The sequence below is a fragment of the Chiloscyllium plagiosum genome, unplaced genomic scaffold (genome assembly GCF_037043375.1).
Source record: "Chiloscyllium plagiosum isolate Xiang-an unplaced genomic scaffold, Cpla_swu_hap1 HiC_scaffold_4, whole genome shotgun sequence".
Taxonomy (NCBI): Eukaryota; Metazoa; Chordata; class Chondrichthyes; order Orectolobiformes; family Hemiscylliidae; genus Chiloscyllium; species Chiloscyllium plagiosum.
In genome coordinates, this window is record NW_028270142.1 from 36974733 (window position 1) to 37000297 (window position 25565).

General features: G+C 39.8%; 1 protein-coding gene across 5 annotated transcripts in view; it reads left to right on the forward strand.

The window, feature by feature from the left end:
• The window catches only part of itprid1 (ITPR interacting domain containing 1), a 143778-nt gene that overhangs the window by 64002 nt on the left and 54211 nt on the right, over positions 1 to 25565 (forward strand). For all 5 annotated transcript variants that reach the window (XM_043688817.2, XM_043688820.2, XM_043688819.2 and 2 more), the window contains 3 exons: positions 8368 to 8425; positions 16217 to 16287; positions 20013 to 21083. In XM_043688817.2, the coding sequence (XP_043544752.2) occupies positions 8368 to 8425; positions 16217 to 16287; positions 20013 to 21083 (1200 nt within the window). The remainder of the gene's footprint in view (positions 1 to 8367; positions 8426 to 16216; positions 16288 to 20012; positions 21084 to 25565) is intronic.

Sequence of the window (25565 nt, forward strand, 5' to 3'; positions counted from 1 at the left end):
AGGCCTCACGTATATCCTGTACAGCCTCAACATGACATCTCAACTCAAAGGTCTGAGCAATGAAGACAAGTATGCTAAACACCTTCTTCACCACCCTGTCTACATGTGATACAAACTTCAAAGCATCTCTTACTTGAACCCGGAAGTATCTCTATTCTACTTCTAGTTGTATTAGTCCTGCCGTTGTTTGTTCTACCAAAATGCAAAACCTCACATTTATCCAAATTAGCCTCCATCTGCCATTCCTCAGCCCATTGAATTGTTCAAGTTCTCTTTGTAATTTTAGATAGCCACCTTCACTGTTCACTATGTCATCAATTTTGGTGCCATCCAAAAACGTACTAACCAAGCCTCCTATTATCTCATCTAAATCATTAATATAAATAGCAAACAAAACTGGACTCAGAACTGATCCCTGTGGAACATTGCTGGTCACAGGCATCCAGTCTGAAAACCAAATCTCCTCCACCACTCTCTGGCACACTCTTTGCGTAATGTTTTATCTTTTTTCCTTCCCTTAACATGTTGATATAACCAAAATAAAACAAATATACTGTGGATGTTGTAAATCTGAAACAAAAATAAAATTTGCTGGAGAAACTCCATAGGTCTGACAACACCAGTTGTGGCGAGAAAGCAGAGTTCATGTTTTGGATCCAGTTTGGGTTAAAAGAAGGTCTCTAGATCTGAAGCATTAACTCTTCTCTCTCCCCACAGATGCTGCCAGACCTGCTGAGTTTATTCAGCAATTTCTGTTTTTAGGACTAAACAGAAACACGGTTAATTCAGAACCCTTCTCACATGCCCCATACCACAGACTTCTTAGCAGTAACATTAAAATTGGCATTTACACATCTAGGGATTTACATCTCAATGTTCATCTATGACTGCCATAAAAGTGCTCCTATACCCAGTCCTCATGCTTCTCTCCTTCTGCAGGGGAAGAACATGCACAATAAGTTCTAATGTATCCAAGCAGTTGGGAAGTTTGCCTGACACAAGACTTCTCAGAGACAAAACAAAATGCAGATACTGGAATCCAAAATAGACAGGCAGGAGGCTTGAAGAACACAGCAAGCCGGGAAGCATCAGGAGGTGTAGAAGACGATGTTTCAAGTGTAACCGTTCTTCGAAACTGGGGGTGGGCTTGGGGAGAGCTGAAGATAAAGTGGGTAGCAGAGGCAGGATAGTGAGGTGGGGATAGGTGAAGACAGAGGGTACAACCTGGTTGGTCAATGGGAGGAATGAATACGATTGGTGGCAGGGAGCAGTAGAAGGGATGGGGAGGGACTGAGAACCTCCCTCCCCATCCCCTGACTCCCTTCCCAAAACTCCAATTCCTGTGTCTCACTTGTCTATATCATATCAGACCGAGGAGGTTGCACTTACATCTGTGCATGATATGTCTAGCAGGTTAGGGACCTCTAGCCCCAAAACACCAGAGGATGTCCACCAAAATCATCTGAAGCAAGCCAATGCAGCAGCCAGCAGACTTTCTGAAAATCAATGTGATTGTTGAGTTAGCATCCTTTGAAATCACATTTTGAGTGCTTAGGTGTCAATGTTATCTTGAACCAAGTTGTGCTCACAGATATAGAACTTTGTACTGCATTAGTGAGGTCTCTCTATATGTTCAGGCTTCTGCTTGGGTCACTTTCTCTTACACCTGACTTTGAAGCATGACTAAGGGTGATCATGTGTATCATGGGGAGCTGTGTCCAGGGCACTGAGTCTGCCCTTTACTGCCCTCTGGAGAGATTACACATTTAGGAAAGCACCACCTAAAGCCAAATGTCTGAGCTTGGAGAGTCACTCAGGATTATACAGACCCTTTACACATAGTCACAGAGTCATAGAGATGTACAGCATGGAAACAAACCCTGCGGTCCAACCTGTCCATGCCGACCAGATATCCCAACTCAATCTAGTCCCACCTGCCAGCACCCGGCCCATTTCCCTCCAAACCCTTCCTATTCATATACCCATCCAAATGTCTCTTAAATGTTACAATTGTACCAGCCTCCACCAAATCTTCTGGCAGCTCATTCCATACACGTACCACCCTCTGCGTGAAAATGTTGTCCCTTAGGTCTCTTTTATATCTTTCCCCTCTCACCCTAAACCTATGCCCTCTAGTTCTGGACTCCCTGACCCCAGGGAAAAGACTTTGTCTATTTATCCTATCCGTGCCCCTCATAATTTTGTAAACCTCTATAAGGTCACCCCTCAGCCTCCGATGCTCCAGGGAAAACAACTGCAGCCTGTTCAGCCTCTCCCTGTAGCTCAAATCCTCCAACCCTGGCAACTTCCTTGTAAATGTACATCTTTACAACTAATGAATACTCCTTGCATTCCTCAACTTTCAATGAGCAAGCGCAGCTCACCTATATTTCAGCATTCTGATGGCCTTGAAACTGAGCAGGATGTCATTGCAACAAAACTAATAAAATAATTTTCACTGAATTGGGTAGGAGGGATTGGGATGTAGTACATTGTGTATGGTGGGGCAAGTGGTGCAGTTGGCATGAAATGCCAGTTGAATATGAAAATTTATACTTTGAGCATAATGTCTGGCATTGATACGTCCCGCTGCTTTTATTTTTCCCCCAATGCTTCCTGATCATTGCTTGGAAGACTCCCCTCTACTCTGCAGATATAGGCCTCCTCCCCTCCATATCTTGCATCAAGACATATACCCTAGAAAAATGTCCTGCTCATTTTCTTGCATGTTCAATCATCCTTCAAAGGATTGCAGCCTGATTTACTCATAATATAATTAAGACTAAGTCTTACAATGACATGCATCACACCTTTAAAAAGCTCTTGTAATTATGTAAGAGACCAGGTATTTCACCTTTTTTGGTCTATAAACCAAAATGAAAGTTAATCAGTTAAGTACTGGAATAACAGCTTTTTTTTGCACACCTTGGAAAAGTCAAGTGGCGTATATTTTTAGCTGTGCAACACAATATGGCTTTTTGAATCAGTGATGGGAAACTTAGAGATAGAGTGGCACCGAAAGTCTTTGAATTAAGAAATACTGCCTACTGACATCCCTCAGATTGGTTGGGCTGCAATTTGCTACAAATGTGGAAGTGCAAAACAGCCAGAGACTCTGAATTGAGAGCATTTCCCTTTTTCTCTGAGTCAAAAGTTGGGGTAATCAAGAAAACTTAAGAAAGCATTCAAGTCAGAGAAGACATAAATGTACCATACTGACTTTCAAAGTGAAAGATCACCAGCACTCTACAGGCAACAGCACATTGTCATTGCTGAAATCAAAAGGAATTATGAGAGACAATTTAATCCATCATTGTGATCTGGAGTTCTGATCTCTCGAATTTTGTTTTCCCTATCCCACCTATAATACATACCAGTCTATCCTAATCATGAAAGAGTGTGTTTGTGAGTGTATTTGGGATTTTTAAAGTGGTATAATTGAATTCACATCCTAATGGATTAGTGATTACTTTTCTCTGGTATTTTGTTAAAGTTAACTTGTGTAATAATAGATTGAATTATTTTCTGTTCATGACAAAACCTGGTATGAATTGCTGCTGTCCTGAATAGCAGTCAGTCAGGCAGATTGATCATCTTGGTGGTCTCATTGGGATGTGATATATTTTGTGACAGGTTATAACTAGTGGGGAATGATTATTGACTCACTTTTCAAACTTCAGTCATGACAATTAATGTCATTGACTCATGACATCAGGGACTGGATATTACCTAACCCCACCAAATGTGTTTTAGGCAGGGAGGGGATGTAAAATCAGTTGGATGGCTTGCCTCACGAGGTAAAGAGTTGGCAAATACCAAATTCAAAAGCCTGCTCACATTTGGAAATAAATAATTATTTGTTGCCCATACGATAATATGGTTGCCATGGGCAGGAGGACTGAAGTAAGATTCATAACTTTTTAATACAGGAGGAAGCAGGAGTGTTTATTATTTCACAGTTCTCCTTCCCCCTTGGAGAGACCCCTTAAGAAGACACCTACCTCTTTCCTTCCCATCCACATCAACCAACCCCTCACTCCATTCCTTGGATTTACAAGTAAAAATCCCAATCCAAAGCTCTTGGATTTATGTGGGTTTGAGAACCTTCAGATCACTTGCAGTCTCAGAAGTACTGCTACTAAGACTGTCAAAGCAGGTTGCACACAGCAATAATATGAAGCAGAAGGGGGCACAAATTATTGTGTTACCTGCTCCACAGTGAAAGATTGTGGGTTAATTACATGCTGTGATCCCTGTATCTATTCTCAACACTCATTGATTTAATCCTGGTGGCACTCTCAGAAATCTTAGCTCCCAGCTCCAGGAGAAGTGAATATTGAATAGTATACTAAATATTTCATGTCCAATTTGAAACAACAGACTCCCCAGCCACCTTCCATCAAATACCAGCATTTTTGTTCACTTTTTCAATGGCCAAACCAGGTGTAGAGGGAGAGCAGATGCCGAAAACTCATTTTTGGAGCTGCAGCCTATCAGTTAGAATGCATGCTGTATGTGAAGTGCCCAGCTGGAAAACATGACTGCATAAAGAATAGGACTAGCAGTTAAATATTGCTTCAAGTATCTAGAAAGGATAATACAGGTCGTTCTGGTTTAACACGTATTTTGTTTACGCGAATTTGCTGTTACACAATTGACAAATTGGGGATACTGTTTCTAAAGCGTGAACTTTTAAAAGTGATTCCAGCCCCATTTTATAACACGAAAACTGAATCACTGCATTAAAGCAGAAACGACTTTAAATAAAAAAAAGATGGGAGTGGTGGGGTCTGTCTACTAAATAGAGATGTCATAATGCCAGAACAATAAAGGACAGAAGTAGAAATTATATTGGCTGTGGTGTTTCCATGGTTGACAGTGATTACACTTTGAAAAACTTCATTGGTTGTAAAATATTAATTGTTTGTAAAAGTCTATTCAAGGAAGAGATTTGCCAGTATAATTATGAAGGAAAAGACATAAAATAATGATCATCAGCTATTATTATATCAACTTTATCATATTTGTCTAAATGGGATAGAGGTGCCTAGGGATCTAGAGGTAATGATGCACAAATTATTAAGCCCAGTAAAGTCATTAAAAATATGCAACAACCTTCACTTCTGAACTAATAGAATTTAAAATAAATATACAGTTTTTGTTAAAGTTATGCAGAATCATGCGTAGTGTTGATTTCCATATTAAAGTAAAAGTACTAGAGAAAGTATAAAGAAGTAGATTCATGTCCATGATAGGCAGATTTTTAATCAGTAAGGGTTAGAGGAAAAGACAGGAGAGTGGTGTTAGCATCTGTCAGATCAACCATGATCACATTTAATTGTGGATGGCCTCAATAAAATTCTTTAAAATTGCGGAAGGCTTGTCACAAATTGATTCCATTTGTCAATGACTCCAAGCCTAGAGGGCAAAAATATAAAATAGTCACAAAACAGATCCAATTCAAACACTTGTTCTCAGATAATGTTAAAAATATAGAACTCCCAATCTTTATTGTGATGGAATCACATAGTTTGGGTGCTTTTTAAGTATATGAAAGGCTGAAATAGAAGGGTTGAAAATGTGTTGCTGGAAAAGCGCAGCAGGTCAGGCAGCATCCAAGGAGCAGGAGAATCGACGTTTCGGGCATGAGCCCTTCTTCAGGAAAGAAGATTCCTGAAGAAGCGCTCATGCCTGAAACGTCGATTCTCCTGTTCCCTGGATGCTGCCTGACCTGCTGCGCTTTTCCAGCAACACATTTTTCAGCTCTGATCTCCAGCATCTGCAGTCCTCACTTTTCTTCTGGAATAGAAGGGTATCTAGATAGAATGAACTAAATAAAGTGGGGCAGAGGTCCAGTGGGAAAATTGGTCTGTTTCTGGATTGTATTTATATATTTCTGTTTCAACTGTGCAGTTTCCGACAGTATGACAGTGAGAATACTTCATTAGCTATAAAACATAAAATGTATATGGGCAAATCTTTCTTTGTTTATGAAATTCTACATTTTGATACTTCTGTCCTAGACGGTAGTTTTTCATAAGGACAATCCTGCTTTCTTCACAATAAAGCAGGTTTAAGTTTGATGTGATGTTTAAGAAGTGACTGTGGCAGATGATGAAATTTGAATTCAATAAAAGTCTGTAATTCAAAGCTAGTCTAATGGTGACCATGTAACCATTTTTTATTGTTGTAAATGTCCACCTGGTGCGCTGCATCCTTTAGAGAAGGAAATCTCTCTTACCCAGTCTGGCCAACATGTAATTCCAGACCCATAGCAATGTAGTTGACTCGTAACTGACCTCTGAAATTTCTAGCAATCCACTCAGTTCAAGGGTTACAAAGGATAGGCAATAAATATTGGCCAACCAGAAATGCCCACAACCTATGAAGGGGCCTTTTTGTGGTGCAGTGGTAGTGTCCCTATCCCTGAACTGGAGGCCTGGGTTCATGGCCCCTCTGAATATGAATGATTTTATTATCATATGTATTTTACAGTCAGATTAAACAGTAAAATACAAGTGAAAAGCTTTGCCACTGTTGCTGTGATCTTGTGCCATTTTGAATAGTTTAAGAAAAAACATAGAAAGATATAGCTTAAAGAGAGTCTATCAGTCCTGAGCCAGCTCATCAACAATGACGCCTCTGCCGCCATCCTCCACCGCCTCGCTGCTGTCTACACCAATTCAACCAACGGTGAATTTGCCGCTCCTTCAGGCACCATCTTTAACCATCGGGCCGATTCTCCTCCATCACTGTCTCGCTGCTGCCTGCACCGGACCCAACAACATCAGAGTCACATCGCTCGCTGCAGGGCCCACCTCGTCGATGTCACCATGATGCCATGCCATCGCCGCCAGCGCTGGACCTAACCAATGACAAAGTCACCGATCTTCAGGCGCTGTCTTTCACCACTGGGCCTACCTCTGTCAATGCTGCCTCTGTTGAATCTGATACCACGTCCCGTGCTCGCCCCAATAAAGCAAGTAAGTGCTCACTCAAGTCCTCTCTTGGCTCACTCACTGCTGCCCTGAGGTCTGCGCTGGGAAGTGAGCTCAGGACAAGAGGGAAGTAAAGGAAAAGGGGAAGAAAACAAACAAAAAAGGGGGGAGAAATAAAAGAAAGTAAAGAAAAGCAGTTGGAGTGGACAAGCCAAATCAGGAGCCCAACTCCGCTGCCATCTTGATGACATCACCTGCTGCAGAGATGTGCAACAAAATCTCTGAACAGGTTGATTAGAAAAATAGGTGAAATTAAAAGTATTAATTTAAAAAAATAAGTCGTTCAGATTTATTAAAGCAAATGTGATTAAGCTGCTGACCAACATAATGCTTCAGGGATGTGCACAAAACATTCAAATGAAGATCAAAATATACCTTTCAGGAGCTCGTAGAAGCAAACAATTGCAGATGATGGAGATATAAAATTTAAAAAAAACAACAGAAATTCCTGGTGAAACTCAACTGGTCTGGCAGGATCTATAGAGAGAAAAGTGGGACTCCAATCGTTTAGAACTGCAAAACAAAAATCATATCAGGCTCAAAACGTTAACTCTGTTTCTTTCTCCATAGTCTGGCCTTATTGAGTGTCTCCAGCACTTTGTGTTTCTTTCCTCCAAATCATATACCTGGCTTGTGACTGACCAAATAGAGAAGGCTGTTTTGGGAAACCACTGCATACATTTGAGAAGCTGTCACGCACGATCTGAGGTCGAGGCTTCAGAAAGAGTGCACAGACCTCCAAACGATGCAGCTCCCCAGCCCTTCAAACACCACCTTCTCCACTTGTGGCAGAGTCTGCAGGTTGTACATTGACTGATCAGCCATTTCAGAACCCATCCAACTGGAGTGGAAGCAAGTCATCCTTAAGGCCATGGGACTACCTAAGAGGATGGGATAATTGGAAAAAAAGGATAGCAGATGAAAACCAGGCCCTTGATTTTCCTTTCTGAAGTACATCAATATCATTGTGATTTGCAACCAGTTAGTTAAAATTTCACACACAGGTTTTTGTTAGGGAGATATACAGAGCAGTTATTCTGTGTACAGCATGATTGTACAAACCATAAATTAGCAAATAGTCAGTTCATCTGTGTTTGTACATACTGTCTTAGGAAATTAGTTGGTTAGAATAGGAGGAGGAGGAGACTTTGGTCTTTAAGTAGTGCAACAGAACACTTTGTATGCATTATTGACAATGCAAGGTGTCCTTAGCAGTGCGCTGCGAACAAAATGCTACAGCATTTCTGTATTATTTGTTACTATGTTCAATTATTTATGACGTAACTTCGAAAATGTGTCAATATTTTAAAAATGTAGAACTCGGGAGAAAACCAGGCATGAATTTTAAAATGTTTTATTTTTGTCTAAGGTCCAGAGCTTTGAGGAAGATAGTTCTTCAAAAATGGCTGTGAGCAAAATATATTTAGGTAAGTTACAGGATCTATAACATTGAAAAATGGTCTTTAAGCCTCAGTTGAGAAGAATATTGTCTTAAGATTTCTGAACAATGCATAAACTTATAAATTTTAATCACAGATTTTATATGTTTTTATTTGAAGGCCTTTTAGTTCCCATACAGTGTTTGATCTTTTTCCCTACAGGTGCTCTTTCCTAGCTGGAAAAATTAAGCACTTATATATTTTGTACATATTGTATCTTGCACTCTGTTCTGTTACCCTGATGCACTTGTATAGTATGATCTGCTTACAAAGCACGTTTCACTGTTTTTCGGTACGCGTGACAGTAATAAATCAAATCTTTCCTAAGGTCTACTTATCCTCATTACTTTCTGGTTCACCTGGGTCAGATGGGCTGGAAAGTGGTAAGGATTAAATGTCTGCCTTCACTCTTGCCCTAAAACTTCTTTCCAACAGTGTCCACCATATCTTAGGTTGATAGTTGCCGTTTAGTTGGATATTTCTGTGAAGTTTGCATGTACTGATCCCTCCAATTAAAAAAAAAAGTTGTTTAATTAGTTAATTGTGCAAAGGACTAAAACCAGGAAGCAAAAGGAGAGGAGAGAAAACCTGAATTAAAAACTGGCTATTGCTGTGTATTTCTATCTGAAAAAATTGGCCGTGACAACAGTCCCCGCAGAATGACAGATGACGCCTGTATGATCACAAGACTGAGGGGTGAATTTTGGATCTACATGTTGTGATTGGGAAATGGAATTCACTGCCAGAGATTGAGCTTCTTCTCCTTCCTTTGTCACCTCTGTTCCACCTCACAGTCAAGTTGCTGAGCTTTGAAGTGAATTACAACTTGAAGGATCAGGAGGTTTCCAAGCCAAACATTTAGCAGCTTTCTCCTCTCAGTCAGTGGCTTTTTTCTCTCTATCAGTGGTGTCAACGCCTCCTTGCTTTAGATGACCTTGAGTGCATGTTTACACCTTTTCAGTTAGCTGACCTTTGTGTGTTGACCAATGGAGTGCTGGGAGGACAGATCCTCCAAGGGAGATGGTTTTCTGGCTTCCAGTTGCAATGGTTCATCCACTGATGTTGGTTCTTCAGCAACAGGCCTTTAATGCTTATAAATGCAGGAACCCTGCTATTTAATCCCAATAACACTTGTTGACTGGAAATTTCAATGTGACGTTAATAGATGGTCAAAGTTCCACTGCAGTAGGGTCATCACTACAGCCTTACTGAGCAGGACTTTTGTTGACTTCCATGGGTTCCTTATGTCAAAGAATTAAATATAAACATTGTTTAAAGCACTTCCAGTTGGTTGTGTTCATTAATTATCAAGACAATAGCCATGATTTTTTGATGTCACTGCAGTTTATACCCAAAATGTTTTTAAAAAGCATGAATAAAGGAAAATCCATCACTTTTCAATAAATCCTTTCTGAACTGCTTTCAGTATTTGTTGTAAATACGTGATCTCTAGTATGAGACTTTTCTTTTTGAAATTCCAAATGTTTAAGTACTGTTTTAGTGCAAGAAACCTTGGCTAGCAAACTAACTATTATCAAAGGAATTCCAAGATGTGGAGGGGCTGGTGTTGGTCTGGGGTGGACAAAGTCAGAAGTCACACCAGATTATAGCCCCCAACAGGTTGATTTGAAATCACAAGCTTTCAGAGTGCTGCTCCTTCATCAGGAGGGTTTAATTGCTATCCCTTGCTTTTGATCTTATGTTAGTACCAATTGAGTTTTTTTTTTCTGATTCTGTCTCTGAACATGTTTGTATGATGGTGTTGCAAATCATTCTCCCCCTTCCCCGCGCCCCCCCCCCCCCCCCCCCCCCCCCCCCCCCCCCCCACCTCATCCCACACCCTCATTCATCGTCAAAGTGTGTGGAATAAACATACTTTTGATTTTTAACTTTACCACAGAGTTGTTGCAGTACTTGCAAAGTCAGAGCCCGCAAACAGAGGGAGATATACCCCCACTGTTTACAAAAGGAGAAAAATTATCACAATCTTTTAAGGGCAGCTGGTGATAATAAGGATAGTGATTTGTTTTACACACACACACACACACTGACACGCTGGTTTTCTTGCAAGGGTTTTAAGCAAAGTAATATTTATTGTACTATAACACCCAAAATGGAATAAAAAACTCATAAAATTGCTCAACTCTCACTGAGGCATGTGCGCAGTGTTTACTAATGCACACCCCAATAAATTACAAAGTAGGGCGATAGGTTTGCGAGTTTAAGAATCATATCAAAAGTCAGTTGTGCATAGATCCAGCAGATTAATGCCTTGGGTGGTTGCAGATTGGGCCCAATGAACTTGATTCTGCATTTGGATGATTTAAGGATGTTGACAGACAATTTCTATGTAGACTCTTGGCCTCAGCAGCTACTGAATTGATTTTTGTGAGACACTGTCCATGACAACTAGCAGGGCTCCATCTCATGACCAGTCAGATTTTCAGAGAGTCAGAGAGTCATATAGAATCCTACAGCACAGAGTAAGGTCCTTCAGTCCAAACCGGTCCATGCCGACCAGAATGTCCATCCACGCTAACCCCATTTCCCTCCACTTAGCCCATATCCTTCTAAACTTTTCTCATCCACATATTTGTCCAAATGCCTTTTAAATGTTGTTAATGTACCCACCTCAACCACTTCCACTGGTAGCTCATTCCATATGCATACTACCCTCTGTGTAAAAAAAAAAATGCCCCTTTTATTCTTTCCCCTCTAACCTTAAACTGATGGCCCCTGGTCATCGATTCCCCAGTCCTGGAAAAAAGACTGAGTGCATTCACCCTATTCACGTCTCTCATGATCTTATACAGTTCTATAAGATTCCCCTTCAGTCTCCCACGCTGTATAGAAAAAAGTCCTAGCTTGTCCAACCTCTCCGTATAACTCAGACCCTTGAGTCCTGGCAATATTCTTAAATTTATTCTGCACTCTTTCCAGTTTGATAACATCCTTCCAATAGCAAGTTGACCAAAACAGAACACAATACTCCAAGTGCAGCCTCACCAATGTCCTGTACAACTACAAAATAATTTCCCTACTTCTCTACTCAATGCCCTGACTGATGAAGGCCAGTGTGCCAAAAGCGATCTTCACTACCCTGTCTACCTGTGACTCCACTTTCAGAGAACTGTGCAACTGAACTCGAAGTTCCCTCTGTTCCATTATTTTCCTTCATGCCCTATCATTCACCATTAAACTCCTACCTTGATTTGACTTCCTCACTGTCCACGACACCACCTATTTACTGTCATCTGCAAGATTACTAATCATGCCTAGTACATTCTCATCCAAATCATTGATATCGATAACAAACAGCAATTGGCCCACACCAATCCCTGAGTCACACCACTAGTCGCAGGCCTCCAGTCCGACAAGCATCTTTCCACTATTACCCTCTGCTTCCTATCATCAAGCGAATTGTGTACCCAGTTTGCCAGCTGCCCCTGGATTCCATGTGAACTAACCTTCCAGAGCAGCCTATCATGTTGAGGTACCAGTCATCTAATTGGTCTAATAGGCTGCCTGAGGCTTGTTTTTGGGTAATCAGTGCACTCCCCCAGACATTCTCTTCCTAAAAAGAAGATGCCTCCAGGTTGGGAACAAAGCAGAAACTCAACATGCCACACCCGGTCACTTTAGGACCTTTCCTTTTTCTGATCTTACCTCCAGGCAAAATGTTTGCCTAAGATTTGATATTGCTTTAAGCTTTAGTCAAAACTGAAAGATGTTAGCAATGAATTGATTTTAATCAAATGCAGAGCTTGAGCTAAAACTGAAAGAACTGCAGATGGTATAAATCAGAAACGAAAGCAGAATTGCTGGAAGAGCTCAGCAGGTCAAGTAGCATCTGTGGAGAAAAAAAAAATCAAAGATAATGTTTCTGGTCCGTTCACTCTTCCTCAAGGCTTGAATAAGCTGGGCAGGAAAAATAAGGAAGAGGAGGTCTGTGATAAATAAGGGAGCAAGAATGGTAGCAAAATGGGTCCTAATCTGCTATTCAAATTCATTTGACCTGTTCAGTTCTGACTATAATTAGTGTCCATGAAATCTAATGTTAACCCATTGGATCTGAAAAGTATTCATTGTTCCATCAAGGAAACATGTGATTGCTGAGCCCTGCCTCAATGTTTATTTGTCCTTGTCCCTTATGCCTGTTTAATAACTCTTCCTTTCTATTGTGTTTCTCAGTAAAGCTCATTTCCATTGCAAAGTTAATGACTGACATGCTACCTCATGCACTATTTGCATGCCCACTTCTTGTTTGCTTATGATGCAATGAGCAGATGTAAAATGCAAGTGTGTGTGCATGTTAAAGCTAAAACTAGAGAAGCTTAAATTCGGATGGTTTGATTCAGTCTGGTAAAATAGTAAAGGTTTTGATTGGGTTCCTATTGACAAATTGCTTCATCTGGGTATGTTGTGGTTTTAGCGGATCAGTAATCATGTTTGTACATTATACAAATTCAAAGTAAGTTATATGTTCTTGGTATTTTGCTGGAAAATAGTAATTTGTAAAGTGAATGGTGAATTGCTATTTGCTTTTGATCTAATGCCTTGCGACTGTGGCAGACTAATTTTTAAAAAATATTATTTCACAGGATGTGGGCATTGCTGGCTGTTAGTATTCATTGCCAATCTCTACTTACTCTTGAGAAGATGGTGGGGTGCTGCCTTCTTAAGATGCTGAATTACATGTGATATAGGGATTCCCACAATGCTGTTAGGAAGGGAATTCCAGCAGCAAAAGGCAACATATTTCCAAGTTAGGATGGTGTGTATTGGAGGGGAACTTAGTTGGTGATGTTCCCATGCAGCCATTGTCCTTTTAGGTGATAGGGGTCATGAACTTGGAAAGTGTAGTCAAAGGAGGATTGGTGCATTACTGCAGTGCAGTTTGCAGATATTCCTCAAACCTGAGACTCTGCATTAGAGTAAGGTGATAGATAGGGTGCCAATCAAGCAGGGTTTTTTATTTCTCTATATCGTGATGTTATTTGAAGACATCATGGAAGCCAAATTATAGAAAGTCCACACTTAATCCTTCAATCCTAGAGTTTCAGTCAAAGTTATATACTCCATTCAATGAGTGGTACTTGGACCAACACCACTCCCTTATCTTGGAGTGACTTTTTAAAAATTCATTCATGAGAAGCTATCGAGCATCAATGGCTGTGCCAACATTTATTGCCAATTACTAGTCAATCCCTTGAAGGTGGTGGTGAGCGGGCTTCTTGAATCACTGCAGGTTATTTGTTGTTGGTAGATCCACAATGCTGTTAAGGAGATAGTCCCAGGATTCTAATCCTGGGACTGTTGAAGGAATAGTTATCTATTTCCAAGTCACGGTAGTGATTGACTCCCAAGGGAACTTGAAGGTGGTGATGTTCTCATATCCCTTACCTTGTTGGTCAGGGGTGGGGGCATGGGAATGTTGGTAGTGAGGTAATGGTGGTATGTAGTAATCAATAGGATGTTTCCGTGTCCATGTTTGACCTGATGCCAAGAGACTTCATTAGGTTGAGGATACATTGAGGACTCCCAGGGCAACTCCCTCCCAACTCTATACCCTTGTGCCACCAACTTACCAGGCAATCTCAGAGCACAGTTAAGAGCCAAGTAGATTGCTGTGAGTTTGATATGCAGGCCAGACCAGGTAGGGATGGCAGCTTCTTTCTCTAAAGGACATTTATGAACTGAGTGGGTTTTTTAATCACTCGGGGGATGTGGACATTGATGGCTGGCCCATTCCTAACTCCCTTTGAACTGAGTGGCTTGCTGGGCCATTTCAGAGGGCAGTTGAAAATTAGCCACATTGCTGTGGGTCTGGAGTCACAGAATTTTTCATTGAGTTCAAATTCCACCATCTGCCATGGTGAGATTCAACCCAGGTCCCCAAAGTTTGTTCTGAATTTATGGATTAATAATCTAGCGATAATACCACTAGGATTCCCCCAGCTTCTGGAGCTGCACCCATCCAGGCAAGTGGAGATTTGAGCTATACATGAGACAAAAGGTGATGGTGATCCTCAGAATGATAGTAATGAATATGTGGGTCATGTATCCAGGGAGTTTTGCCAGCATTAATCCATAGGCCTTTATGAAGAAATCAGAAAGACGATATAGATGTGGATGTTGTGTAATTTCCTTTCAAATGCGTATATGGACAAAAAAAAGCAAATTAGAATTCTGACTTCAGAACAGGTTCAATTAAGAAAGTAAGCTATCCACACCTAGATCCACAATGAATTTACCTCAAACAGATAACTGCAGCATACGTGAGACTAATGTTTAATGCTTGCAATCTGTGGTTGAAATTAAAATTTCATTCCACAATTACATTTGACATTTAGAATTTGTATTTGACTTTTACACTGCATGTTTCAGCAGATGTTGTATGTGTTCAGATATTGAAATCTCCTGGTGTCAACAGCTGTCTGATGAGGGTTTGCTCATCATTCCAACAAGAACTGAAACAGAGGTGTATAAATGTTGCGCAATCCCTACCCTAGAGCCTGCCTGCTCTTCACTGTCCTAACACTGCAAGTTGTGCAGGATCATTCCACATGTACTCTGCCAAACATTCCTTTTCTGTCATGTACAAAGGAAGTATCATTATCCTTGATAGCAAAAGTATTTTAATTCAACAAACCTTAATGTATTGGGCTGTATTGAAGGGCTATTTATACAGGATTACAAAGGACATTTGGGACAGAAACTGGTCACTTGGTGCAATGTGTCCATACTGGGTTTCATGATCCCCTCCCATCTTTCCTCATCAAAACCTACCATTTAATCATCTATTCTCGCTCACATACTTGTCTAATTTCTCCTTAAATACATGTTAACTGCACCTTGCGGTACCCAGTCCTATATTCTAACCACACTTTGGGGAAAGAAGTTTCTTCTGAATTCCCTGCCAAATTTCCTGATAACTAACTTATCTCAATGATGTCCAGTTATGCTCTTCTCACATTCTCCCTGCACCCCATACAGACAATACCTTCATACTTTTAACGACCTCACTACTCATACTTTTTTTCACAAGAGAAAAATGATCTAGCCTATCAATCTTTTGTACTTGCATGCATTTCTAGTGTCATCCTTGGTAATCTCTGCACCCATTCTGTGCCTTTGTATTCTCTTTGTAATATAGTGACCAGTGCTGCACAGTATTCCGTGTGGTGTATATATCTTAAGGATGAAGCCATTGCTTAATCATTTAAGGCATTTTATTAATCAAATGCCTATTCAATTACAGAAGATGTACAAATATTTAATTTATGTATGTTCCGATTGTTGCCAGCATCACACTATCTATGTCACACTTGGCTCAACAGTAGCGCCTCTCAATTAGAGCTTGGAAATTTTATTCTGGGCCTGGAGCTCATAACTTATGTTGACTGGGGGATTGTGGTTTTATATTGTTTGAGGTGCCATATTTAAGTTGAATTGTTAGATTGAATTCCTTGCCAAACTTTTCAAATGAATATAAAAGCTTTTGAGCTATAATTAAAGAGCATCAAACTGCTCCTACTGTGCTGCCCAATATTTATCCTTCAAACAACATCATGCTTACATAGATTGTAATACCTCATGTGTAAAGCTTCCGCATTGAAATTGCCTTCACTATTTATCCACATTACAAGTTACTAGAATTTTGTAAAAAATGCATTATCTATGAAGCAGATGAAAGATGAAAGACAAATGTATTTTTTTTTCATAGGGCAACATTGGATGATTGTCATGTCATGCTAAATATCTTTCTTTTTATAACAGATGTGAAAAGAGAAAATAGCTGTCAGTCAGACAGTAGTGGATTTCTGGAGGATCCATTCATCCCATTGCAGGTATATGATTTTTTAAAAACTAAATCTTCCTGCATGTTATATTCAAATCTCCGTATTTCTTATAACCCTATCATTGGTAGTAAGTATGTACATTGCCTTATCTAGCATACAAATTCTTTTTTCCTTCACTATTCTCAGTCTTTGACCCTAACACAGGTGGATTTTCCAGCTCTTAATTTCATAATTCAGGGACTTTATCTTCTGCTAAGTTAGTTCATTGATGAGGTGACTGGAGTCTTTGGCGTCTCCTAATAAAATCATACACAGCTTATTTTGTAGCTTTCAACTGTCCTTACTTCTCATTTTCAACTATACTCTTTCATTCCTGTGTCTCAATCCCTCCCAGTAAATAGGTTACATAAGGTAAAATCTAGGCTACTTGAGAAAATACCCTGTACAGAAAAAAAGGTAGTTCAATAATTTTAAGTTCAAAAATCTTAACATGTTAAGACTTTTTTTGTAAAAACTCTTACATTAGGAATGAAGACTATTTTGTGTCAACATTTTTTCTCAAATATATTCTATGATATTTCAATATTCACATTGGAAACTGCCTCTGTAAATTTACTGTACAGTAATTACATCGTCCCTGTCTGTGAGGGCATTCCAGTTAATCAATATCGTAAAAGTTTTTCATCCCTGAACATTGCAAAATCAAATATTTCACAATGGAGGTGGAATGACAATTACATGCTGTCACTTCCCCTCCTTTTCAGTCCAATCACCTGAAGTCAATATGTGATATTACCATCCTATTATCATGCCATGGAGAGCTTGAAAATGACAGGCAGCAACAACTTTTATTTGCATAGTACCTTTAAGAAAGTAAGACTTTGCAAGATGCTTCACAAAAGCCTCTCAAAAACAATTTAGGGCTCTGAAACAGTTCAGCAGACATTCAATCACCTGACCAAATGGTTGGTCCAAGCCAAAAGTAGGTTTTAAGGAGTTTCCTAAGGGAAGAAAAGTTAAAAAGGCAGAAATGTAAAAGGACAAAGTTCTGGAGCTTGGGGCCTAGACAACAGAGGATGTGGAGCAATTAAGTTCCATATGTTTCAGCGGCTAGGTTTCGAGGTGGGCAGAGTTTTCAGTGACAGGAGGAGGTAGGACAGAGCAAAGCAATATACAAATATGAAAACAAGGATAAGAATATTAAAGATCAAGTTGTCAGAAAGACAAGGGACTTGCTGCATTTTAAAGACTTGCTGCAAGTTTTGCTTTCTTTCAAGTTTCCAGACAGTAAACTGGAAAAGACCACCCCAAAATATATTGGAATAGGTATGTCTGGAGGTAGCAAATGTTTAAAAGAGGGACAGAAAGTTAAGGTCAATTTAATAAAGCTGATCCCTTCATTTGAGAAGTTTTCTACTCATAATGCAAATATTTCTTCAACTTGTAGAAAGTGCCACTAAAATATTTTAAAAATTGGTGAATGTTTGGAGTACAGAGGAACCTCAATTATCCAGCATTCGATTATCCAAATTTTGGATTATCCGAACAAGATCGCAAGGTCCCGATGCTTGGTCAAACTGTGTTATCTGTCATTCAATTATCTGAACATGCAATTATCTGAACAAAATGCACCCTGTCTGTGTTGTTCAGATAATCGCGGTTCCTATGTGTTGGACATTCTAATTTCCTGGCAAAACTTATTTGTATTTGTATTCAGTGATGTGTGAAATGCAGAGATGTCTGAATATCTGGGTGCATGTATCACAACATGTTAGAATATAGTCACAGCAAGTAATTAAGAAAGTTGATAGAATATTGCAAGGAGAATCGAACACCAAAGTAGGGAGGTTAAAACAGGGTAAAAACAATGACTGCAGATGCTGGAAACCAGATTCTGGATCAGTGGTGCTGGAAGAGCACAGCAGTTCAGGCAGCATCCGAGGAGAGGCAAAATCGACGTTTCGGGCAAAAGCCCTTCATCAGGAATGCTTCAGTCATACAGGCCATTAGTAAGGACATATCTGGAATACTTTGTACCCAGCGTTGGTCTTCTGATTTAAGGAAGGCTGTATACGAAGGAAGCAGTTCAGTGAACGTTTACTAGACTAATAGCTGGAATGGAGTGATTATCTTATAAGGCAAGGTTGGATAGACTCAGGAACAAAGGAACTTGATGTACACGGCCATAGATCTGCAAAGGTGTCCACACAGGTAGACAGGCTGTTGAAGAAGGTATACAGAATGCTTGTCTTCATTAGCTGGGGCATAGAATACAGGAGCAAGGAAGTCTTAATACAACTTTACAAAATTGTTTAGGCCAAAGATGGAATGCTGTGTGCTGTTCTGGTCACTGCACTATCAGAAGGATGTGATTGTACTGGGGAGAGTGCAGAGATTTACAAAGGTGTTGCCTGGGATGGATAATCTTAGTTATGAGGAGAAATTAGGTGTTCTTTCCCTGGACAAGAGAAGACTGGGGAGGTTTCTGATTGAGGTGTACAATATTATAAGAGGCACAGACAGGGTAGATGGTGAGAATCTTTTCCCCATGGCAAATAGTCTAGGACTAGAGAGCAAAATGTGAGGATTATGTGGTTTAGAGGGGATCTGAGAAAATAAAATCACCGAGAGGGTGGTAGAAATTTGGAGTGACTGCCTGAGAAGGTAATGGAGGCAAGTGCTCTCATCCAGGTGTATCTTAAATGTTGTGAACGTTTAAAATATCAGAGCATAGTAGGCTATGGACCAAGTGCACATAAGTGGGATTAGCATAGTCGGATCTTTATTGGTCAGCCTGTTTTTATGTTGTACACCTCTATGATGCTCTGTACCATAGTATTCTGTACTCTCTATTTCCCTGTACAGTCTGTTTGTGCCATTCTCACTATTTGGTTTCCCATTTATCTTGTTTTATTTGCAAGTTTAGCTGCAATACACTTGATTCCTTAATCAAAACCATTAATATCGATTCTAAATATTTCAGACTCCAACAGTCACCTTGCTTCACTCACTACATACAGTTTACTGACCTGAATATGACTCGATCCCAGTAATGCGGTGCCTGACAATTTTATTGTGAATTGTTATTTTGCTGAATTTTAACAGATACCGTTTTGGATCAGAAATTAAATGAAGTCCTGCCTGTTTTTTGGTAGCAGAAGTACCTGTCATGATCACTTCACAGCTCAGATCAAAGCCTTCTCATTTCTCTCCCAGTTAAAGAATAAAGATCGTTACACAACATGTCATTAGCTCAGGCGATGCAAGGGTACTTCACAGCTAATGAATGTAAGGACATGCATTGTGGATATTCCAAATATTAGAACTATTTAAAACTGATATTTGGGGTTGGATTTTCAATTCCTGGTTGGGATGGAAGAAGGTTCGGGCACAATTTGGAAATTGCAGGATCCCGCCACCTTCAGTACACTTTCCAACTTTCAAAGGGATTGCAGCAAGGAGGGAATGAGAACTCCACCTGCTCCCAGTTAATGGTCAGGTATTGCTGCTGCCTGGCTTTTCCATTGGTATGAGACCAGCAGCAGGCAGACCCAGCTTTCTGGAGGCAGTCAATGCCTCTAATTGGGAACCAAGCTGTCTCCCACACAATTATCCAATATACATTTCAAAATAAGACTGCAAGAATGACGTAGTTCAAGTGTGGGGAAGGGCCCTGAAATATTTCTGCTTGTCTGGTTCCCAACCCCACCTTGAAAACATTAAGTTTGGATTCCGCATCTATAGAGTACCTAATGTTTGCTGACCTTTTTCAGATCCACCATACACAACGTGATGTTAGCAAAGATAGCATGAGCAGTCAAGACACATGCCAAGAAAACAGGCAGTGGTCATCCCAGTGCTCGAATGCTGAACAAGCAACAGGTGACTTTCCTGGTCAAATCTGTGTCCCTGGGTCTGTCGACAGTGATCAGACGCAGTGTGCAGGAGCATGCATCATGTCACGTGTTTTACAAGAAGAGAAGATATTAACTGTGGAAAATCTCAACAGCCATTCTCCTACTTCCTCTGATCAGCAAAGTATGGAATCTCCATGTGCTGTAAAAAATCCTGGGGAGATAAATGGCTTAAGTGGTGGCAGCAGCTGTTTACACACTACTACTCTAGAGAACACAAACCACTCTTCAGTTTTTAATACCAATACTTGGCTGAGTAATGAGATCCAGGTTCAAAACAATGCTGGAGGCTCTCAGGATGATAACTCGAAGAAGAATAATGCAACAAGTGTGAGCAACTTGAATACAAATCGAGAGAGCACTAACATTGTTTCAGAACATTTTGCTGCCACAAGCAAATTAGTAACCTTCCAAATTCCTCAAGGCAATTTGCAAGCAAGAAACATCACGGAATTTCATTCTTTGGAACCACTTTCATTTCAGCCAAATGAAGATACTTCTCAGTGTGACAGCACGCACAGAGAAAACAGAGTCAAGTTCAGAGATGCAGTAGTGCAGACTGATGAAAATACTGGAGAGTATACTACTGAAAAAAGTCAACGTGGTCAAGTGAAGAACCTCAATTTATTTGCAATGGAATTTCAATTTGGTAGACTGCTCACAAAATCAATGTCATTGGATACTGGACTGCATAATGTTGAAACGATTGCTCAAGAGCCAATTTCTAAATCTCCAGCCCACTGTCACCACTGTCCCCACTGCCACCACTGTCACCACTGTTGCTGTCTTCACCATCATTGTTCATCAACATGCTTCAGTAGAAAGGACACAAATTGTCAATCAAAGACTCCTCTATCATACTCTGAAACACAGTTGATCAAAACCTTGCAGCAATTACAACAAGCAACACAAATCATCTCTTCGTCCCCAGTAAGTAAACCATAAATATTCACTAAATAAAAAGAAATCTAAGTTGTATATTGTCCAAGTTGGCTATGTCTCCATTAAATTTAAAGCAAGACTCAAATTTGAACTAATCCCACCATATAACTTTCAAAGCACTGCTCATTGGATTCAAATGTAATTTTGATTGCTGATGTCTGATTTATGACATACTGGACTTGGTAAAATAATTATTGTTTTTACTTTACAGTTATGCATGAATTTCGCTGTTCTATGCAATCATAGTCATTTAAACTGGTCCCATATTCGAATCCACTATTACTTTCAGCTTTTTACTCTTTTGGTGTGACTATTCAGATCTTGGCTTATTATGTGTGAATGACCATTTGCAGTTACATTGGAATGTGTTATTTAACTGTCAAGCAATTATTTCTGCAATATTCTTGAAGCAAAAGCATTTGCTATGATTTGTTTTACTTTTGCCACATGATTTACTATCTGTCACAGTGATGACAGCTAGTATATCTCCTTAAAAAGAGTGGAAATACTCTTTTGCATCTGCTCTGTCAAAATTATTCAAAGATCTTTCTTAGATTACTTTTCAGTCTTTCATTTTCACAAAAAAAGAGGTTGAGTCTGCCCAGTCTCTCCTGATAGTTATAAGTTTACAGCTCTTTCACCATCCTTGTAAATCTTGATTGCATTCTCTCCTGTGCCTCTGCATCTTTTATATAACAAAGCAAAGAGAATCCAGAAAGTATTCCAAGTGTGTCTCAGAGAGGACTAGTAAATGTTTGGCATGAATTCTCCACTTTTCAATGCTATCCCTTTAGAATTAAACACTAGTGTTGGGTTTACTTATGTTAAGGTCCTATTAGCTTGCATTGCAATTTTATGATTTGTATATCTGTTCTCCTTTGCTCTTGTACATTATTTAGATGTTATGTGACCCATTATCATACTATGTGTCTTCCTTATTTTTCTAAACAAAATGTAATATTTCACGTTTTCTGTGTTGAAATTCATTTAACAATATATGTCCTGTTGGCAAGTCTATTTTCCTTGCACTCACCAACTTGGCATCGTCCACAAATTTGGAAAGTACAGGTTTGATTCCAAAGTGTAAATAATTGATATAAATTGTGAACAGCTGTAGTCACAGGATCAATTCTTGCAGGACCTCAAGTCTCACCTTCTGTTAATCTGAATCTCCTCCTTACTGCTACCCACTGCTTTATATATTTAAACCAACGACCTATCCAACCTTCCACTTGTTCCCTGACTCATTATGTCCTGATCTTATTCATTATTCCATTTTCTTGCACATTTTAGCAATATAAATGTTTGACATCTTCTATATTACCATTCTGTTGGTTATCTCTTCAAAGAAATAAATAAAGTTCATTCAGCTGACATTCCTTTTTGACATCCACCTCCTCTATGATATCATCTCGCTGTTCCTAACTCTCACCATTACACGCTCGTTTTTCGATTTTTCCATTGCTCTACGTGGTGTATTATAATCTGGTATGATTTGCTTACTTATCTCAGTCTTTAGTTCTAAAATCCAGGAAAGGATACAGTGTTAATCGAGCTGAACAAAAGACAACAGTGTTGTTTCCTTTGTTTTGGTCTTTGAAGAGGAAAGTTTCACCTAGGGGAGTGTTTGAGGCAGGACGATTACACCTGTTAAGGGAAAACAATATAAATGTTATTAACGAAAGGTAATAGGTAACAGTGGGGGGAACAGGGAGTGAGATGAGTTTCAAAATGCTTTAGCAGTGAGCCAACACAAATCTAAAGGGCACAATGGCTTACTTCTGTGATGCAATCTTTTATGGTTTCAAGTTTAGATGACTTTTTCTAGGAATGCTTAAATCTGCTAATTAGCTTGGAGATTCTTTAGCAGTTCCCCTTACTCTGATAAAACACACAAAAAGAAAACAGTAGCAACATTTTTGTGCCAGATTTCCAACAATTCCTCGAGTTCCTAATTGAATTTGTGAGGGCACAGCCTTTCTATATCAAGGCTCAATTCCTTCCTTGGCATTTGAGATGTGGCATTCAGGGACCCAGCAATGACAGTGGGCAGTGGTGAGAGATAATATAGGTTCTATGGAGATGAAAAAGACACTGATGTGCGTAGTCTGCAGGCCACCAAATAATAATTTCACATTGGGGGGAGCAACGAACAAAGAAATAACTAATGCCTGTAAAAATGGTACACCAATTATCATGGGAAATTTTCATCTACACGTCAATTGGTTGAACCAGCTCAGTCAAAGTAGCCTTGAGGAGGAGTTCATTGAGTGTATCCATGATAGTTTTCTTGAACAGTGTACAATGGAACTGACGAGGGAGCAAGCTATCCTAGACTTGGTCCTGTGTAATGAGACAGGATCTCACTAATTAATGATCTCATAGTTAGCAATCCTGTAGGAAGGAGTGATCATATTATGATTGAATTTAGAATACAGATGGAGAGTGCAAAGATAGAATGCAATACCAGGGTCCTGTGCTTAAAGGAGACTACAGTAGGATGAGGTAGGAGTTGGCTAAAGTAGACTGGAAGCAAAGACTTTATGGTGGGGCAGTTAGCAAACAGTGGAGGATTTCAAAGCAATTTTTCAAAGTGCTCAGCAAAGGTGTATTCTTGTGAAAAGGAACGACATAGGAAAAGGAGTAATCTACCATGGGTGTCGAAGGAAATAAGGGAGGCTATCAAATTGCAAGAGAAGGCATACAAAGTGGCCAAGATTAGCGGGAAACTAGAAGACTGGGAAAGCTTTAAAAGTCAGCAGAAAGCCAAGCTTATAAACAAAAGCTATAATCAAAAGCAAGATGGATAATGAGAATAAACTCAGAATACAAAGACAGATAGCAAAAGTTTCCATAAATATATAAAATGGAAAAGAATGGCTAAAGTAAACATTGGTCCTTTAGAGGATGAGAAGGGGGATTTAGTAATGCGATATGAGGAAATGGCCAAGGCATTGAATAGGTTATTTTTTTAGATTAGATTCCCTACAATGTGGAAATGGGCCCTTCGGCCCAACAAGTCCACACCCAGACCCATTTCCCTCTGAATAATGCACTGAACACAATGGGCAACTTAGCATGGCTAATTCACCTGACCTGCACATCTTTGGAGTCTGTGAGGAAACCGGAGCACCCGGAGGAAACCCACGCAGACACAGGGAGAATGTGTAAACTCCACACAGGCAGTCACCCGAGGATGGAATCGAACCTGGGTCCCTGACATTGTGAGGCAGTAGTGCTAACCACTGATCCACCATGCCGCTATTTTATGTCGGTCTTCACAATGGAGGACACTAATAACATGCCAGTAATTGACAAAAGGATAAAGGTAGGTGAGGACCTGGAAATAATCATTATCACAAAAGAGATTGTGTTGGACAAGCTAATGGAGCTAAAGATAGATAAGTCTCCTGGCCCTGATGGAATGCATCCCAGGAAATTAAAAGAGATGGCAGGAGAAATAGCAAATGCACTTGTGATAATTTTTCAAAATTCACTGGAGTCTGGGACAGTTCCAGCAGATTGGAAACAGCAAATATGACACCACCGTTTAAAAAAGGTGGTAAACAAAAGATGGGGAATTGTAGACTACTTAGCTTAATTTCTGTAGTGGGGAAATGCTTTTGTCTATTACCTAGGAAGAAATAGCAAGGCATCGAGTTAGAATTTGTCCTGCTTGGCAGATGCAACATGGGCTCATGAAGGGCAGGTCGTGCTTAACTAATTTACTGGAATTCTATGAAGATATTTCAAGCATGGTGAACTACAGGGATTCAGTAGATGTGATATATCTAGATTTCCAAAACTCATTCAATAAAGTGCTGCACAAAAGGCTGCATAAGGTAAAGATGCATGGTGTTACAGGTAATGTATTAGAATGTATAGAGGATTAGTTAACTAACAGATAGCAAAGAGTGGAAATAAATGAGTGATATTCTGGTTGGCAATTGGTGATAGTGGTATGCCTCAGGGATCAGTGTTGGTTCCACAATTATCTGCAATTTACACAGATGATTTGGAGTTGGGAACCATGTGTAATGTGTCAAAGTTTGCAGATGATACTAAGAGTAGTAGAGCAAAGTGTGCAGAGGACTGTGAAACTTTGCAAAGAGACATAGATAGTTTAAGTGAGTGAGCAAAGATCTGGCAGATGGAGTACAATGTTAATAAATGCAAAGTCATCCATTTTGATAGTAATAACAGTAAAAAGGGCTATTACTTGAAAGATTAAAAAATTGCAGCATGCTGCTGTGCAGAGGGACCTGGGTGTTCTTGTGCATGGCTCTCAGAAGGTTGGTCTGCAGGTGCAACAGATAATTAAGAAAGCAAATGGAATTTTGTTATTTATTACTAAAGGGATTGAGTTCAAAAGCCAGGAGATAATGTTGCAGTTGTTTAGGGTGCTGGTGAGGCCACACCTGGAATACTGGATGCAGTTTCGATCTCCTTACTTGAGAAAGGATGTACTGA